General features: G+C 30.5%; 2 protein-coding genes across 3 annotated transcripts; one reads left to right on the top strand and one right to left on the bottom strand.

The window, feature by feature from the left end:
- Window positions 1–9,712: 9,712 nt before the first annotated feature.
- On the bottom strand, window positions 9,713–18,287 carry LOC115718770 (5-methyltetrahydropteroyltriglutamate--homocysteine methyltransferase 1-like). Of its 2 annotated transcripts, XM_061110059.1 has the most exons (6): window positions 17,879–18,287; window positions 16,654–16,781; window positions 16,172–16,563; window positions 15,917–16,080; window positions 10,468–10,548; window positions 9,713–10,358 (listed from the first exon to the last, which is right to left on the bottom strand). In XM_061110059.1, the coding sequence occupies exons 1-6, from the start codon at window positions 18,011–18,013 to the stop codon at window positions 10,188–10,190; spliced, it is 1,071 nt and encodes a 356-aa protein (XP_060966042.1). In that variant the 5' UTR covers window positions 18,014–18,287; the 3' UTR covers window positions 9,713–10,187. The 2 variants fall into 2 exon arrangements, with proteins under 2 accessions (XP_060966042.1, XP_060966043.1); XM_061110060.1 differs by lacking the exons at window positions 9,713–10,358; window positions 10,468–10,548 and adding an exon at window positions 15,049–15,359 and having other exon boundaries at window positions 17,879–18,282.
- On the top strand, window positions 12,395–13,632 carry LOC115702537 (ubiquitin-like protein ATG12A). Its single transcript, XM_061108935.1, has 4 exons — window positions 12,395–12,424; window positions 12,508–12,636; window positions 12,748–12,816; window positions 12,918–13,632. The coding sequence occupies exons 1-4, from the start codon at window positions 12,395–12,397 to the stop codon at window positions 13,032–13,034; spliced, it is 345 nt and encodes a 114-aa protein (XP_060964918.1). The 3' UTR covers window positions 13,035–13,632.
- Window positions 18,288–20,127: the final 1,840 nt, after the last annotated feature.

Raw genomic sequence — 20,127 nt, 5'->3', positions numbered from 1 at the left:
TTTCTCTTGTATTTTATTTTGATTTTAGGGTTTTTGTTTGAGATAATTTGTTCTTAGCTTTTATTAGGTTTTTGGATTAATTCTTTCAAATTAGTTTGGCATTTGATATCTCAATGCCGAGCCTGATTTTGGATTGCTATTTTTTGGGTTTGATGTTATTTCTCTAGGTTCAATGGGATTTTGGGTTTGGGTTTTTTGGGCTGAGAAAAGTGGTTGTTGCTATACTTATTTAGGTTATGTTATTTGGATTTCTAGCATTTAGTTGTTAGTGGAATGGCTTTCGAGCTTTCATTAGTCCATTTTATTACCTTGTTTTCTTTTACAATTTCGCAATGTGTAAAAGATTTAAGTGTTTGTGTTACTACATATATTGTCTCAAGTTTTCTATTTTGTTCCCATGAATTTATATTGTAGCATAATATTAGAAACCTGATACATTCTTTAAGGGAAATTTCATTTTTAATGCTTAAAAAAATACCCTCTAACAAAATTTAGACTCCTAATTAATTTATATAATTAAATGTTATTATTTTCAATTTTTACCCAAAATACCCTCCCTTTCATTTTCCTTCTCTCTCTGTCTCTTTCTCTTACTCACTCTCTCTTCTTCTTCTTCGCACCACCGAGACCAACCAGACCCAGGCACCAAGACCACCCAACCACCACTACCGAATCTCCTTTCCTCCACCACCGAACCTCCTCATCTATCCAAAAACCCAGACGAAACTCAGAGGCCCAAGACCGGTCGGACCTCCATAGCACTCAAGCATCGAAAAACCCAGAGGCCTCGAACCTCTGTCTCCGTCTTCATCTTCGTGTTTATTTTTTTTATTGGGTTTTTTTTATTACATTTATCGATAGGTTATCGATATGTTATCGATAGTTTATCGATGACATTTATCGATAGGTTATCGATAGTATATCGATGACATTTATCGATAAGTTGTCGATAGGTTATCGATAGGTTATCGATGATTTTTGTTTGCACACAAAAAAAGCAGTGCGCAGACAAAACCATCGATAAACTATCGATAAAGTATCGATAACCCATCGATAATTCCATTTTGGCCAGAAAATCATACCCTCCACCACCATCTAATGTCTCAAACAAATACGAATTCAATGAGCTTCTAGTTGGGGGAGGGTTAAGTGGGTGGTGGCGAATGGCGATGGTGGTTGAGAGAAGCCGAGGAGGAGGAAGAGAGAAAGATTTGGGTAGGTGAGATTTGGGGGTTATTGGATTAAGTTTTGGGTAGATGAGGAGGTTCGGTGGTGGAGGAGAAGAGGCTCAGTGGTGGTGGTTGGTGGTCTCGGTGCCTGAGTTTGAGGGAAAGAGAGTGAGGAAGAGAAAGAGACAAAGAGAGAAGGAAAATGAGAGGGAGGGTATTTTGGGTAGAAATTGAAAACAATAGCATTAAATTGTATAAATTAATTATGAGTCTAAATTTTGTTAGAAGGTATTTTTTTAAGCATTAAAAATGAAATTTCCCTTCTCTAATATGGGGTATATGATACTCAGTGGGAGAGATATATACTCAGGGGGAGTATCCCCAGGTATTGTTGGTTTTACAAAAACTTATTATGAAATTCTATTGATTGATTTTAGCCATTAGATACACTCCTAAAATGAATCTAGCCCTTCATTTGTTCCTCACTGCGTCAGGAAAATAATGACTATGGCAGCTAGTGGGTGGTCCATATGTATGTGTTCCTTCTTGACTATTGTAATAGAATTTTATATATACAATGTGATTTGATTATAGGCTCAACACCATCATGTCTTGTGTGTCAAAACAAGGAGAACATTTTTGATCAAACCGATTATTGTTTTGATTAGATTATGATAAAAAAATATTAATAACTTTTATTTGTATAATATGTGAGTACATATATAAAGCTATAATCCTTCTACTGATGAATCAATAAATAGCTTATTCACAAGGTATATAGATTATCATTAGCTTTTCATGGTTTTGGTGAGAGTCTCAGTGAGTTCACGTTACTATTAGTTTCTCATTCTTCCCATAGCATAGGAAATGTAGTAAACTCCATCTCTTTTTTTTTTTTACTTTAAAGCCATCAAGAAGAGTATCATCTATATCTGCACCCAATTCTTGAGGACCATAAAGGATGTCGTGTATATCACAATTAGTAAAATGATTCTTAAAAACTAATATTCATGTCTTGAAGTAAAATTTAGTTGATATTAATTAGTTTTGTTTTCTTTCTATGTATTTTATCCAATTACAAGATAATCTTATCTAAAACAGTAAATAATATTTGTTAAAGAGCTTACTATAGGGACTACACGGTATAGCCTTAAGGTCTCTATTAATGCTGCATAAAGATAATGCATTTGGACTAGAGCAACATCAATTATGTTCTCTATGAAATCATTCACACTGTATTTGATATATTTATTAACAAATGATTCTTATATTGAGAAAATCATTGTGCATATTTTTATTTTGTTAGAGACAAGACAATGATTTTAATTTTTTTTTTCTTTTAATTCTATTGTTACTTTATTGGAATGGGATTGGATTGGATTAGTTTCTGCTTGAATGTGTTAGTAAGCTTTATATATTGATATCCAACACTTGTTGCCAACACTTGATTGTGCTTCATTAGTTTGCATTAGTTTGTAACTTTTTAAATTAATTTTATTGTTTTTTTATATAAGTTTTATGATTAGTTTTCTAATTACTTGTAGATTGAATAGATGGCAGGAATAGATAATGAAGTGGTTATTATTGATAATAGCGAAGCTTCTGTTTGGCCTGAAAAATATGAAGCAATTTTTATTGAACTTATGGAAGAAAAAGTTTTGAAGGGAAATAGGAATACTACAACCTTTACAAAGCAATCGTGGAAGCGTATAAGGATGAATGCAGAAAAAGATGTATATTTTGATGGAGATGAAGACATTCTTGAAGTACAAGATACTACTATACAAAGCAACCACAAAACTTTGAATGATAGTGTTGAGTTTAGATAATGACTTTTTAAATATTTTTTTTCAAGATTGGACAATTATTAGTTTATATTTTATTATGACTTTGTCAGTTTTGTGTTATAGATAATGAATTTCGTAATTTCAAATTACTTGAATTTTTTTAAGATGCTTGTAAAGACATGTAAACCAGAGAATTTGACCAGAAACAGAGAAGAGAAAGAGAGAGAGAGCAGTAATGGAGTGTTGGAGAGAAAATGATCGATGGAAAGATGGAATTGCTCAACTGAATAATGTTGAGCTTTGGACCTTTTATTTACACTGAATAATGGTCAGAGACCTTACAGCAAGAAGCTATTAACAGAAATCAAGATGATACAGTAAAGCAAGAAAATACAGTTAAAACCGTTTAGCACACTATCCTAACTATCATAACCAACTTATCCAAGTTGGTTAGAATCTGTTGAATCTTGCTGATGTGTTGGTTCAATATCCCCCCTCGAGTGACACGGGTGGACACCAAGTGTCAACTTGTTTCTTAGAAATAGGAATGGTGACACAGACAGGGGCTTTGTAAATATGTCTGCAGTTTGGTTGAGGGAGTCCACATATCTGATTTTGAGTTGTTGAGCAAGGACACGATCTCTGACGAAGTGAAGGTCGATCTCGATATGTTTAGTGCGAGCGTGAAATACAGGATTGGAAGCTAGAGACCCAGCTCCTAAGTTGTCGCACCAAAGTATAGGACAATTTGAAATTGGGACTGATATTTCATTCATAAGGGACTGTATCCACATTATTTCAGAGGTAGCTAAAGCTAGAGCCCTATATTCTGATTCAGTGCTGCTTCTTGCCACTACTTGTTGCTTTTTCGAACACCAACTGATGAGATTGTTGCCAAGGAAGATGCCATAGCCAGAGGTTGATTTGCGGTCATCCGGGCACCCTGCCCAGTCTGAATCAGTGTAACCTGTAATGCTAAGAGTAGGGGCAGGAGTGAAGACTAGACCGAGGTGAATGGTGCCTGCGAGGTACCTAAGAACACGTTTGCAGGCCCCCCCAGTGTTCTGTAGTAGGTGTTTGAATGTATTGACTCAAACGGTTTACTGCAAATGAGATATCAGGCTGTGTGTTGCATAGATATTTTCGAGCCCCGATGATGCTCCTGTACTCAGTGGGATTTGGCAGAGGAGTGCCTGAGTGAATAGACAATTTGGAGCTTGTGCACATCGTTATCGACTGTGGCTTGGCATCAAGCATCTTGGTTCTAATTAATAAGTCTCGTGTGTACTTTTGTTGAGTGAGAAAAATGGTGTCATTGTCCCTGATGACTTCGAATCCCAGAAAATAGTTTACAGAGCCAAATTGCTTGAGGGCAAACTGATTTTGTAAGGCAATGATGATGGCATGAATGTGTGTAAGGTTATCACCTGTTAAAATATCGTCTACATAGACTAATAAGAGCAGCAGAGATGTGTGTTGTTGTATAAAAAACAAGCTTGTGTCTGATTTTGAATTCTAAAAGCCCCATTGCAGTAAGGTGGTTTTGAGTGTGTCAAACCAAGCTCGAGGAGCTTGTTTGAGCCCGTATATAGCCTTGTTGAGTTTACACACATGTGTGGGATGTTGAGGATCGATAAACCCGGGAGGTTGTGCCATGTAAACTGTTTCTTGAAGATCACCATGCAAGAATGCATTATTAATATCGATTTGTTGAATGTCCCACTTGTTGGTAGCTGCCAAGGTGAACATGATCCGTATTGTGCATGGTTTAACAACCGGACTATATGTCTCAAAATAATCAATTCCAGGAGTTTGTTGAAAACCTTTTGCGACTAAACGAGACTTGTGTCTTTCAACCGAGCCATCTGACATGTACTTGATTCAATGAATCCATTTACAACTCACTATTGGCGTGTCTTCTGGTTTAGGAACCAAGATCCAAGTTCTGTTTTTGACCAAGGCTGTCATTTCTTGGTTCATAGCAGAGTTCCATATGGGGTTGGCTAAGGCTTCCTTTATGTTAGTTGGTTCGGATCCTGTTGTTGAAGTGGTGAGGTAAATCTTGGGTTTGAAGATGCCCATCTTGGACCTGGTGGACATGGGATGTATGTTATGTGTTACTGGGGGAGCTTCGGATGAAGTTGCATAACTTGTCTGCTGGTGTGAGGACTGGTTTGATGCATGTTCATGGGGGGCAGTGGACTCAGATGTGGTTGGGGAGGAGGTGTTACTCGAATGGTTGGTTGACTGGGGCTGTGTAGGTGTAAGAATAGTGTTGTGATGAGTGTGTGGGACACGAAAATCATTGGGGTCTAGGAGAGTAGTTTGAGTGTGAGTTGTAGGTGTGGATGGGGAAAATAGACTTTTGTATGGAAACTCGGTTTCATTGAATGTTACACTTCGTTTAACATAGATGCGACCACTAGAGTGGAGACATCTATATCCCTTTGAGGAGTGACAATACCCAAGAAAAAGACATTCGGAAGAGCGGAAGGATACTTTGTGATTTTCATAAGGCCTTAGTAAGGGAAAGCATGTGCAGCCAAAAACCTTTAAAAGATTGTAATCTGGGGCATGGTGGAATAACATCTCATATGGGACTTGGTAGTTGAGGTTGGGGACAGGAAGCCTATTAATTAAATAGGCAGCTGATGTGAATGCCTCCCACCAAAAGGTTAATGACATTTCAGCTTGGGCAAGAAGGGTAAGACCAATATCCACAACATGTCAATGTTTACGTTCAACTCGACCTTGTTGTTGATGTGTGTGTGGGCATGAGTTTCGTCTTACAATGCCTAGGGTGGTGAACATTTATACAAAGGTTCATATTCTTTTCCTAGATCGATTTGCACACTTTTTTTTTTGTTGAAACATTCTTTCAACATAAGCATTGAAATTGACAAATAAAGATGCGGCTTCAGATTTGTTTTTCATAGGAAAGAGCCATACAAACCGAGTATAGTCATCAACAAAGCTGAGATAATATTTGTATCCATCCTTGGAAGGATAAAATGAGGGCCCCCATACATCAGAAAGAATTAATTCAAAAGGCATAGAGGTTTTATTTTCAGTTTGTGTAAAAGAAAAATGATGTAACTTCCTTACTTGGCAAGCATCACAAAAAGGAACATTGTTACATTTGGTATTTGGGGAAATTTGGGATAGAACTTTTGCTAGAATTTTGCTTGAAGGATGTCCTAAACGACAGTGCCATACTGAAGTTGTCTTGGACTTGTCATGGACAGGATTGCTACTTGTAGTGAAATTGTATATGGCTGGTTTGACTGTGGCCTTGAGAGACTGTTCAACAGAGAATTTGACCAGAAACAGAGAAGAGAAAGAGAGAGAGCAGTAATGGAGTGTTGGAGAGAAAATGATCGATGGAAAGATGGAATTGCTCAACTGAATAATGTTGAGCTTTGGACCTTTTATTTATACTGAATAATGGTCAGAGACCTTACAACAAGAAGCTATTAACAGAAATCAAGATGATACAGTAAAGCAAGAAAATACAGCTAAAACAGTTTAGCACACTATCCTAACTGTCATAACCAACTTATCCAAGTTGGTTTGAATATGTTGAATCTTGCTGATGTGTTGGTTCCATAATGCTAATGAGTATTTTTTATTTAATTTTTTTATACTTATATATTTATTTAAAAATAAAAATAAATGATATTCATAATTTTTTTTTAATTAAAAAAAGAAAAAAAAATCAAAATTTATGTTTTTTGTTTTTAAAATTAAAAAATAAAAATAGTTACAGAACACACTTTTGTTTTTTGTTTTTAAAAACAGAAAACAAAAGTGATTGCAGAACACACTTTTATTTTCTGTTTTTAAAATTTGAAAACAAAAGTGGTTGTAGAACGCATTTTTGTTTTTCAAAAACAAAATTTTAAAAACAAAAAATTTACTTTTATTTTTTTTGTTTTTAAAATTAAAAAGCAAAAGTGTTATCAAACGCCACCAACAAAAATTTGCTTTTAAAATTTATTTAATTTTTTTTTTTAATTTTAAAAACAAAAAACAAAAAAACAAAATCAACCTACCCAACACACATTTTAGTTTTGTTTTTACTTTTTTAAATAAAAAAAAAATCCAATTTTAAAATTACTACCGAACAACCCCTAAGTTTATGTGAATTGTTGCTCTATATAATATTTTTTTTCTTTTTTTAAAAAAATTATTTTTTACCTAAAAAGTCATTAATTTAATGTGATGTGGAATCATGGTGGATAATTTTAGAGTTGTCAACTATTGAAGTATTTTTTAAAAAAATGTGACAAATCTTATGTGAATGATAGAAAAATAAAGAAAAAATATTTTAAAATAATGTGTATATTTTGACCGTTAATAAATATTGTATACCATTAGAGATACTCTAAATTACGTGGTTATACGTCACTCATATGCTTATTGGATAGCACTTTTTAGTTTGGAGAGACTTTGATATTCTTTGATTAAGCTAAATAAATATTTTGGTGTAGTGTGGTTATTCTGTTCTAATCACAAAAAGTAGTATGAGAAGCCAAATTGCTCTTAATGAATTTGTCTCAAAGATTCAATATAAATACCAAAACCTTTTTTTTTTTGGCAAAACCACCTTCATCCTCTCTCTAATATGTGCAAAATAGTCTGCCAATCTTCATATCATGTGAATAACAAAGAAACAATTCGGGTCGTCCATGGTCTTGTGTTGGTCAATTCTAGGATTCTTACAAATGATGTTCTTCTTTGTTGTTAGGAGAACTTGTTAGGTTTTTGTACTAGTGTTTAATTTATCTAGTTTTTAGGGGCCAAAAAATTTTTATCCCCTTTTAAAATTACACATTTTTTTTTATTAATTTTAAAAAATACCACATTTTTTTCTAAATGAGGGCCCAAAAATATATTTTTTTCCTATGACCCACTAAATTTCAGGGCCGGACTTGGGAGAATGGTCCAGTGAACAATGTTGATCCTATTGGAAATTCTCCTGTAATCATTAAAAAGGTACAATATTCTATTTACATGGTAGTTCCTAACTCAATGATGTGTTATACTCAAATTTCTGATACAGACATTGCGTTTTTTGTGCTTGTTGTTGAAGAAATTTGGATTCTCAATTAATACAACATCAACATATGAATTGCAGTTGTGCTGTTTTCAATTTTATTCACATCAACAAAAGTTTTACAATATAGTATTTAACCGATTATTCTGCTTCAGTCCATTCTGGAGGAAATTGCTCCCACGTGGGTGAAAGTTTCCTTGAGAATGAAAGATGACCCGGAGACTGATAAGGCTTTTGGATGGGTGCTTGAAATGTGAGTAGTACTTGATTTTAGTTTTGCTGTGACTGCCAACATATCTTTATTTTTTCTAATATAAATATTATATTTCTTTAAATAAGGTATGCATATGCTGTAGCATTTGCTTTACATGGCGTGCGGCTTTGATTTTATGAATCTCTACTAATGGGTATTGTCATTTGATATTGAATATGGTGTATAAGAAGGATACCAAGGTTGAATCAAAGTAAGGGTATGATACTTAATAATTTAAGTATTTTTTCATTTATTAATTACTTTATTCAATAAGTAATACCCCTAATATTTTGAGCTTCTAATCTTCCCAAGTACTAATTAAGCTGCTTCACACATAACAATGAGTGGTCATCTCATCTTTATCTTTAAATCAAATCCCATCTAACACTTTCTCATATTTGTTTTTCTGTTTCACCAAAATCTGTGTTCTTTTTTTCTTTGGTCAATAGATTGTCCAATATGCTACAAGAGCAACCACCCACAATGAAAAGTGCAAAATACAAAAATTATACTATTGGGTCTATTGAAGCAAATGAAGATTGAAGTCCACCAATGAGTATCATTAGTTTTCTTATCTACAATTTTTAGACAAATGCTATCTTCAATTATCAACAATTTAGAGATTGATTTTTAATTTTCTTTTTATCTTACACCCATTTAAGTAATGTTTCTTTAAGTATTGGAACATCAATTTTTAGTTTATTGTTGGATTAACTTAAAAATATATTTAAATCATCAAGCTTTCTTAAACACTAATATATTACATTCGGTATTCACTTTTAATTGACAAAATTATAAATTATAATATTTAGATACACATAATAATAATCTCACCAAATAACTAATAATATTTTTCTTTAATTTTTAATTGTATCACTTTTAAATAACATAGAAAAAAACTAATATAAAATTTAGTATACGTGCCTCGCACGTAGCTTTTTGCTAGTATATATATATTGAAATGGATAATTTAGTCTAGACAAGTTACAATATAATAGATCATGAGATAGATTTGTAGGACAACTTGGAATTGATCAATAGCAACCAGCTAAAAAAACACTATTATTCTTTATAGTTTCTCGTCACTTGTCCATATGTCACTCATGTACTTATTAGATAACAATTTTTAGTTTTGAGAGACTTTGATATTCTTTGATTAAAATAGGCTAAATAAATATTTTGGTTTAGTGTGATTGTTCTGTTCTAATCACAACAAGTAGTATGAAGAGCTAAATTGTTCGTAATGAAATTGTTTCAAAGATTCAATATAAATACCAACAATTCTACTCGTCCATGGTCTTGTGTTGATCAATTTTAGGATTCTTACAAAATGAAGTTCTTTTTTGTTGTTGGGAGAACTTGTTAGTTTTTTGTACTAGTGTTTAATTAATTTAGTTTTCATTTTTCAATATGTTGGATGATGAATTCATAGTTTGAAAACTTTGAATTGAGTATTAATATTCTTTTCATTCTTCACTTCTTTCCAATCAATTCTTCCATGTAGAAACATGTAAGGAAAAAACAGATACAAGAGGATATATGATAAAATGCAACATCAAGGCTCTCCATTGAGCATTTCAAAAACTTCTACATTTACAGAATGTTAGTCTCCAAGACAGCAAGCATCTTATTGATCCGGTCAGCGATTTCTTCTGCAGATGGGATCCTTGGTGAGTGGATGTCATACACACTAGGGCCTTTTCAAGATCCTCAACTTCATCCTTAAAAAGATATAAATGTGAAAACTATACAGAAATGAGTGTTTTATTTGGTTAATTATCACCTCTGGCTCCCCATGGACCAATACATCAATGTCAAGCTCTTCTTGGAGCTTGACAACTTTGTTAATCTCCTCCTTGATCGCACTGACATAATTTTCTTCGGAGATTCTAATGTATACACCAATAAAAGTTCAATTAGCCTTACATTTTAGCCTTACATTCGCGACGGACTCTTCTCAGATCCATGGTCTGAGGGAAGGATCCAATTGTGGTACTTGGAAGAACAGGAAGGCTCAACTTTTTCTGCTGGGCATCCAGCCTGACACTCACATTTGTTGCTCGACGGTGGTCAGAGCCCTTCAAAGCAGCAACCTTTAAAAGCAAAGAATTGCAGTCCAGAGTAAGGAAAAGATGATCACATCAAAACTATAGAACACGAGATGTTGAAGTGGACATCTATTCACATTTAACATAGACTTACTGATTTTTGAACATGCTCATTTGTTACCCTAGTTGAAGATTTTCTTGAAGCTTGAGCTGTTGCATTGGCAGCAAAGAAAGCCTGGAGACAAATAAAAAATCAGACACTGAATTTATTCACTTGTATTGTAGAATTATATAGTAGGCCAGCACAAAAAGTTACATAAAAAAAAAATCATAAAGTAAAATCCAAGCTCGACTAATCATCACATGACACAATAAAATATGAAGAGTTGGTTGATGAATTTGCTTCAAAAAGCGTTTGAAGGATGTCCCTTTTTAAATAGAATGTTGATATTGGCTTGAAGCTGTATTGGAATTAATAACAAGTTTAGTAAAAATTTTTGAATTTTTAAGTGTGTAATTATGTAAAATATACTTTCGTAATATGATAATATTTAAAAATATTATTTGCAATTTTTTTTTTGTTAGGGTCCTATTTTTTTAAAATTAGAACAGGGCCTCCAAAATATTTGAGACGACCCTGTTGACAAATCGCACTATACGTCAACCCACGATGCATCTTCGTCTCCAGGATTTCGAAAAGGTATTTTGTTTAATTAGGAATCAATTCAGTATTAATGCCTTATTACATTTTTCTTTATGAAAATTAATCATAGACCTTACATATTGAAATTCTATATCATTAGTAGTTTTTTTTCTCTATTTCTCTTATCTTTTCATTTATCCGCACACTTTAACTTTCGTTGTTTCCCTACTCCTAATCAATTATTCTATAGATTAATTAGGTGATATAGAGAAAAATTATTAGATTATTATTATTATTATTATTTGTTAAAAATTATTTAAGTAAACATTTTTCTTTTTATGTCATGATTATTTAAAATCGTTATTATCATTGTATACTTTGTCACTACTGTTATTTCTAATAAATTTATTTAACACATAATAAAAATTAAACAATGAGTTATAACTACGTAATTTATACATAATTTTTTGAAATATTCAGTTATATAAAATAGATCTAAAAATATTAAAATTTTTGTAAAGAAACTCACTATCCAATGTTGAATCTATAAATCGATTGAGAACTTATCATATAATATTTGTTATTATATTTTGTACTTTTTAATTATTACTAGTGAAAAGTCACACGTGCACGTGAAATATTTATGACTATATTAATATAAGAGATGTTAAAAGTATTGATAATACTTAACGATATTGTAATGTATTATACCACTATTAATATGATTATTGGATCTCATATAATTTAATTTAATAATTATTATGAAAAATCATTAATCTGTAAGGCAAAACTATCCCTACTCACATAGTATATAAAGAGAAGCTCTGAATACACCAAAATAATTGGTTACACAATTTATGTTCCTATCGTATTTTCAGTACGTAAAATAATTTCATTTTGTTTTATTGTACTACACTTTAGTTATTTAATATATTCTGTATATTTTAAAATAATTTAAATAATTTATAGTATTGAAAAATATAGTTTAAATATTTTTTTTTGCACTCGTATAAATTTTAATACAAGAGTGAAACAAATTGTTGAACTAAATTTTAAAAATATAAATTATTAAAATTTTATTAAAAATTTGCAAGATATTTTAAATAACTGCAATGTACATTGTTATTTTTTTTAAAAAAAAGATTATATCTTTATCTTTATATATTAAAAGTGTCTATCTAACGGCATTTCTTGGTTTAACAGAATATACTTTAAAAATAAAAGAATATTCTGTTAAATTTAACGATAGGTTTAATCTTCCGTTAATAAATAAACCCAATAATTAATCCAAAAAATTAAACAATCTTTTTTTTAAATTAAAAAAATCGTATATCTCCAAATTTTGATATTTTTTTGAATTGAACGTGTTCTTCTTCGGATTCTTAATTGTTTCACTTTTCAAATCATAACAGAGAGAAGTAAGTAAAGGAAGGCATCAATGGCTACTACTATGGATTCTCCCACTGCTGTTCGAAAGGGTGATCCTTTCCTTTCCTTCAATTTTCTTTTTCCTTATCTCGAACTGAAACTAGAAACAATTACCCAATTTAGGGTTTTAAAGAAAGAAATATTGGGTCTTTATTTATTAATTTTTTTATTGATACATTGGATTTTGGAGCAGTGGTTGTTCATCTGAGAGCCACTGGTGATGCTCCCATTCTGAAGCAAGCAAAGTTCAAGGCAAGCTTTTTCATGGAAAAGATTCAATTTTGCATTTGGGGTTTTCTTTTTCTGCCAATTGCTATAATTTTTAACTGTTGTTGGATTATTTTGGTTGGTTGGTTGATGCAGATACCTGGAACTGACAAATTCGCCAAAGTTATCGACTTTTTAAGACGACAACTTCATCGAGACACCATGGTAGCTACTCATACATACATACATAGATTTATGATATACCATAAATATATTTGTATACATTGAAAACTACTAAGGAAGCTTTTGTTTGTTTGGTTTCTCAGTTTGTGTATGTGAACAGTGCATTCTCACCAAACCCTGATGAATCTGTCATTGATCTTTACAACGTAAGATTTTTCATTTACTCCATTCATTCATCCATTTATCTGCCAATTCATTAAATTTTCAATTCTGTGTCTTTAATTGGTTTTCTAAGAAGGTAGGAAGATGTTTGTTTCAACTTTCAAGACATAATTATATGTATTATTCACTTTTGCCACCACCCACTTTTAGAGCCTCGCTGGGATAACCATTATCTAAGTTTTCAGTATTATTACTATGTTATCTACACTTACCAACTCTGTACTATTCAATTCAATCAACATTTGAAGGAATGTAGGTGTTGTGGAATTCAATGTTCTTTATGACACTCTTTTGATCAATAACATGTTCTGTTTCGCCACTTCACTATTGTCTTTTTCATTCCATAGAACTACCATCTAACATTCAAGAGAAGATAATAGATAATTTGCAATGGTTCTGTGACTTTGTTCAATGATCATTTGCTTGATATTTCAATAAATTCATAAACAAATAAATCAGAACAATTCAAAATCTCAAATCAAGAAAATTAAAAGTTTAGATTTATAATCTTTACAAATATGAAAAACTTAAATAGATCTATTACCATTGTTGTTGTCGTTGCTTAGTTACTGAATTTTTAAACAAAAACTACTAAAACTTATATAAAACTAAAATTTACGTGGCTCGACACGTAAGTCTCATCTAGTATATATAAACATAAGGAAGATGCATCGGCACACCTATTTTTGCATCATATATATAAGCCCCTAAATATAAAAAGAATTTTGTGGTTATCTTAAAAAATACAATCATTTAAATTTAAATAGTAAATTACACTCATGTATATAATATTTTCATGGTATAACATTTAAACTTTAATTTGTAATAATCAATTATTCAAAATTTATCAAAATATTGTAAACCATTTTAGGATCTCTAACTTGATAAGTAACATTAAATATTTAATTCGTCAAAGAAAAATAAATGGTATATAAGTGAATGAAACTTAAAATATTATATATAGTAAGTAACTCACAGTTGAAAATCAAAATTACTCTATCCAAGTTATAATTCACACAAGAAAAAAATATAAAAAACTTATTTATCATTTTTTTTATAGATTTAATGACACCAAAATCGTATTTATCTAATTACTAAAATTCTATTGTAAGGTTATAGCTTAGTTACTACTTGGTATAATATAAATCTCACAAATCACTCACATATGAGCAATGTAAGACAAATACACACAATTTTTTTTAAGATTTAATCACACTAAAATAGTATTTAATCTATAGAAAATATATATATTTATCCTACTTTATAATAATTCTACAATAAATTGGCCAATCTAATACATGTTCACAAAATTATTTTTATTTAATATACAAAAAATATATTTGAATAATTATTATTAGTATTTTTTTCTTTTTGAAATCACTTGAATAATTATTTGAAGAAATGAATTTGAGTGCTTTTATGATTAAATGATAAAAAGATTTTATGGTAATTAAAAAAAAATTAAAGACATTTTTGTAATGTAGTATTGCTAACTTTTATATAGCTTATAGATTTTTCTGTATATGAAAATCAAAATTAAATAATTTAGAATATATATATATATTGAAATGAATAATTTAATCTAGACAAGTTACAATATAACAGATCATAAGATAGATTTGTAGGACAACTTGGAGTTGGATCAATATCAACCAGCTAAAAAAACACTATTATTCTTTATAGTTTCTCGTCACTTGTCCATATGTCACTCGTGTGCTTATTGGATAACAATTTTTAGTTTTGAGAGACTTTGATATTCTTTGATTAAAATAGGTTAAATAAATATTTTGGTTTAGTGTAATTATTCTGTTTTAATCACAAGTAGTATGAAGAGCCAAATTGTTCGTAATGAAATTGTTTCAAAGATTCAATATAAATACCAAAAATTGGACTCGTCCATGATCTTGTGTTGATCAATTTTAGGATTCTTACAAAATGAGGTTCTTCTTTGTTGTTGGGAGAACTTGTTAGTTTTTTGTACTAGTGTTTAATTAATTTAGTTTTCATTTTTCAATATGTTGGATGATGAATTCATAGTTTGAAAACTTTGAATTGAGTATTAATATTCTTTTCATTCTTCACTTCTTTCCAATCAATTCTTCCATGTAGAAACATGTAAGGAAAAAACAGATACAAGAGGATATATGATAAAATGCAACATCAAGGCTCTCCATTGAGCATTTCAAAAACTTCTACATTTACAGAATGTTAGTCTCCAAGACAGCAAGCATCTTATTGATCCGGTCAGCGATTTCTTCTGCAGATGGGATCCTTGGTGAGTGGATGTCATACACACCACGGCCTTTTCAAGATCCTCAACTTCATCCTTAATCGCCAAAGCAATTTGATAGCAGGTCACAGACCTGAAAGCAAAAAGACATTAATTAGGGAAAAAGTAGAAAAAAAAGATAAATATCCAGAATATTAATTTATACTTGTATCTTACCTTGGTTGATCATTTCTAACGAAAGACCAATTCAAAATAGTTACAGGACCAGTGAGCATTCAAAATAGGCCAGCACAAAAAGTTACATAAAAAAAATCATAAAGTAAAATCCAAGCTTGACTGATCATCACATGACACAACAAGGCAGCGGCAACATTCATCATTACATTTATATGTAGTCCTGTTCATACAGTGTCTTCCTAGTTAGAGCTAAATAATAAAATTACGTAAAAATAATGAAAGGAATATCCCTATAAAAATTTATAGATTACAAAAGAGAGAGGGAAAAAAGCTCAAAACTAATAAATCAAATCCCAATTCCTCAAGAATCAGAAAGATATAAAAAAGTAGCAAGTTATTATGCAAATAATTTAACTAATAAGCTTGCAACTAAATTAAAAAGCCTATTAAGTATAATTTTCTGTCTGGAAAAATATTGAATAACAAATATAATATGTAGGGAGAAAAAAGCACCTCATCCTTGTGTCCAGACAATGCCTTAGCCAGGGCATTTACTTCAACTACTTTTTGAGCAGCAAATGCAAGCCATGACTTGATCTCCGCATCTAACTTAGTCTCATTCACAAGATCAACCGCAGTGTGTAGAAGAGAGCAGGATGTAGAGACAACAACCTTGTCTACAGCATGTGAAAGATAGCAGAAAATACTTAAACCTCTAGAACAGTAGTAACATTCTAAACCAACGCAAAGAACTTATAGAAAGAATACCTTTTCCAACAATACCCTCAAGTGCCTCTAGGGTACTGATGGAAGATGCAAGATCGTTGGCCCATATATTGCGCCCATCTACCACTCCAGCAAACAAGTATTTTCCAGAAGGAAATCCACTCTTGATCAAATCAAGGGTCTTTGTTCCACAGACCAGGTCAAAGCCATACCCAGCTACACCCTTTAGAGAGGTAAGTGTTTTGTATGCCTCGGCAGGAACATCAGCAAAATATGATTCAATTATAACATTCAAACCAGACAAAGATGACTCTAGTTCTGAGTAGGCATGAGTAAATGCTTGTAATTGGTGAGAATCAAGATCCTTCACAAGGGTGGGCTCATCAAACTGAATCCAAGTGGCACCTGCAGCCTTTAGTTCAGCCACAACCTCCCTGCATAGCATAGACCATTTTTGGTTGACAAGATTTAATACAAGATAACATTGAAAAAGGTAACGCCTGATAAAAATATAATATTCTTACTTGTAGACTGAAAGAATATTTCCAATGAGGGAAAGAAGAGAGAAGGACTTCTCAACACCTTTTGCTGGTTTTGATAGCAACAAGTAAGACACTGGACCAACAAGAACTGGTACAGTATCTAATCCTAGCTGCAAGGCAAGTATTATGAGAAGAAATTAAGCATCTTATACAAATTATTAAATTGAAAAACGTTACCAAGCTTGGTTAGATCTTAGAATCAAATGCAATATAGAGTATTCTTTAGTTTAATATTTCTAAAAGGAAAATAAAAAAAACTCAGTCCTTTTCTCCTTTTAAACTTCTCTCTAATGTCTCCACATTTCTAGAATTAAGAATCCATAATTGATCTTGATAGTACTTTCAGTTTCAGCTGGAAAAATTAAAAGAAACTGACTTGATCATTGAACTCAAGCTTTAAGATAAGGAACAACAATGAAAATTACAATACACATATTTACAAGCAACAATGTTTTCTATGAACAAGTGACATGGGTTTCCAGAAATTCATCTTGTATTCTCACAAGGCTTCAACACAGAAATATACACACATATATATAGAGATTGAAAGCAATGATATGTGCACACAAGTAATTTACCAAGATTTTACTCACAATGACATGGCATACCTTCTTAACATAGTGGATTCTACCTTCAAATAATTATGGCTGGATGAAAAACATGCCATATGTTGTGTAAAAAATTAGTGCACATATCATCAATATTCAACAGTTGTGAATTGCGAGAGTAGAAGTATCTCTGAATTCTGTAAATAATTTGTAGAGCAAATAAAAAATAACTTTTAATAATGAACTACCAACAAACAAACAAAAGATATTATTGAGGAACTTCCCCCCCTCATGTTATCGAATTCTTAGACAAGTTGATGGCATAAAAGATTGGAGAAATTGTAAAACTCTTATACTAGGTGTTTAAATGATTTAAACCAACAGAACTAATTACAAAATTGTCAACTTTGCACGATAAAACTAATGAAAAATGCATAATATTGAAAGAGACATTATATCAAACACGTTGCGAGCAAAAATGCCAAAAAACAAATTAATTCCAAACTTGTATTGTATGATAAACCCAGCGAGCGTCAAGGAAGATAATCAAGCCCTATGAGAACTAATACCGAGCAATAACAAAAATTCATACATAAGGCACGAAGAGATAGACATAGAAAGAAAGAAAGAAAGGAAAAAAAAATACTGAAACGACATACATACATGATCTTAGAGGACGATGCAACTGCGGCGCCGCCGGTGAGTGGGTTCCTTGGTGGAGAGGGAAAAAGAGGTTTTTTTGTGTCTCTGAGTCTGTTGTGCAGTGAGATGAGGAGTGGAGAGTAGGATAGCATCTGAGATTGATTTTTACACTAACTGAGAAGAACAAGTTTTGATTTGGTTTAAGGAAGAAGAAATCCCATCCCTCCCACATGGACGAAACATAACTTTTTTAATATGTTTATATTGATTACTTTATACAATCCTATCGCCGGGTCCAGTCACGTGGGCCTGTAACCAAGTGGGGCAAAGTAGTTGGGTTGCATGTAGCGTGGGCCGTACTCCCTAGTCATATGGATGGTGCTCACTCCGACCACCCTTGTAGGGACGTGGTCCCATTCCTACAAGATGGTTAGGAGCTTCAAGTGGCTGAAGTCTAAAGCACCAGCCCCCAACCTGGGGAGTAGAGTTGACAAGCATGTCACCCTCTGAGGGTTCATGATAAAGCACCATCTCACCCGCTAACCATTCACGCGTCGCAAACAACTATTTTTTATTACATCACTAAATAATATAAACAATTATTTTTTTTATTATTACACAAACTACCATATAATATTAATATTATAGTTTAATGTTGGTAAACAACTATTTCTTTTTAGGCTTTTTTTCACAATAAAAATAAAATTATTACAAAAAATGTGTAAAAGAAAATTATTTGAAAAATTTATACATTTACAAAATTTATTACATAAAATCATACATTTTAATCATTAAATAATACATTTTTTATTACATCACTAAATAATATAAACAATTATTTTTTTTAATTAATGTTTATAATATTATTTTGTAATATTTTATCCTTATGTTTATTATATTAATGTTTTAAAAATTATTAATAATAAAACATGTTTATTAAAATTCAAAATAAAGAATTTTGTCAAATTAAGTAAATAAATAATAAACAATTTTATAAAAATAAACAAATTAAATATTTTTTTTATTAAAGATAAATATTTATTATCTATTTTAGTATGAATTAATATAACTTAATAATTTTTTTTCAATAAAATACAATATCAAAATTATAAACCTTAATGTATATAAATATAAATCAATGCTTAGAATTCTAAAAAATAAACATGACACGCAGAGTGATATAATAAACATATCTGAATATAATTATTTTGTTTATTAAATTAGTATGTTTAATAAATAAAAACAAAATAAACATATAGATACAAAGTATTTTATATTATTAGTATGTTTATTATAATTGTAAATATAAAAATAAACATAGCCAATTTATACTATACTAAAATAAATATATTTTCTTTTTATTGTGTCTATATATTTATTATTTTCTAATGAGTTAGTGGAAGAATTTTCTATTGAAATACAATTCTTACATCAAAAAATAAATAAATAAACAAACATAACTTTATAAACTCCAGATATTATTTAATTAGAAAAAATAAATAAAAATTATTAATAATGAAACAAGTTTATTAAAATTCAAAATAAAGAATTCTGTAAAATTAAGTAAATAAATAATAATCAGTTTTATAAAAATAAAAAAATTAAATATTTTTTTTATTAAAGAATAAATGTTTATTATCTATTTTAGTATGAATTATTATAATTTAATAAGTTTTTTTTCAATAAAATACAATATCAAAATTATAAAAATTAATGTATATAAATATAAATCAATGCTTAAAATTCTAAAAAATAAACACGACACGCAGAGTGATATAATAAACATATCTGAATATTATTATTTTATTTATTAAATTAGTATGTTTAATAAATAAAAACAAAATAAACATATATATATAAAGTATTTTATATTATTAGTATGTTTATTATAATTGTAAATATAAAAATAAACATAGCCAATTTATACTATACTAAAATAAATATATTTTCTTTTTATTGTGTCTATATATTTATTATTTTCTAATGAGTTAGTGGGAGAATTTTCTATTGAAATACAATTCTAACATCAAAAAATAAATAAACAAACAAACATAACTTTATAAACTCCAAATATTATTTAATTAGAAAAAATAAATAGGACACAATAAACAAAAAAGAAAGAAGAAGATACACAGTTTTTTTTTATATATATTATTTATTTTCTAAAAAAGAAACATGACACTAATATAATAAACCTATGTGAATATTATTTTGTTTATTAAATTAGTATGTTTAATTAATAGAAAATAAAATAAATATATATACA

Source organism: Cannabis sativa, chromosome 2 (genome assembly GCF_029168945.1).
Source record: "Cannabis sativa cultivar Pink pepper isolate KNU-18-1 chromosome 2, ASM2916894v1, whole genome shotgun sequence".
Classification (NCBI taxonomy): domain Eukaryota; kingdom Viridiplantae; phylum Streptophyta; class Magnoliopsida; order Rosales; family Cannabaceae; genus Cannabis; species Cannabis sativa.
The sequence above is the reverse complement of the archived record's forward strand: the minus strand, read 5'-3'. Positions and strand labels throughout refer to the sequence as shown.

Excerpts from the sequence above, each read along its gene's own strand:
- LOC115718770 (XM_061110059.1), bottom strand. The coding sequence starts at position 18,013 with ATGCTATCCTACTCTCCACTCCTCATCTCACTGCACAACAGACTCAGA. Across the intron at positions 16,782-17,878 it reads CGTCCTCTAAGATCATGTAT|CTAGGATTAGATACTGTACC; the intron begins GTATGTCGTTTC and ends CTTGCCTTGCAG. Across the intron at positions 16,081-16,171 it reads TGAGGGTATTGTTGGAAAAG|ACAAGGTTGTTGTCTCTACA; the intron begins GTATTCTTTCTA and ends CACATGCTGTAG.
- LOC115702537 (XM_061108935.1), top strand. The coding sequence starts at position 12,395 with ATGGCTACTACTATGGATTCTCCCACTGCT. Across the intron at positions 12,425-12,507 it reads CTATGGATTCTCCCACTGCT|GGTTTTAAAGAAAGAAATAT; the intron begins GTTCGAAAGGGT and ends TACCCAATTTAG. Across the intron at positions 12,637-12,747 it reads TGAAGCAAGCAAAGTTCAAG|ATACCTGGAACTGACAAATT; the intron begins GCAAGCTTTTTC and ends TGGTTGATGCAG.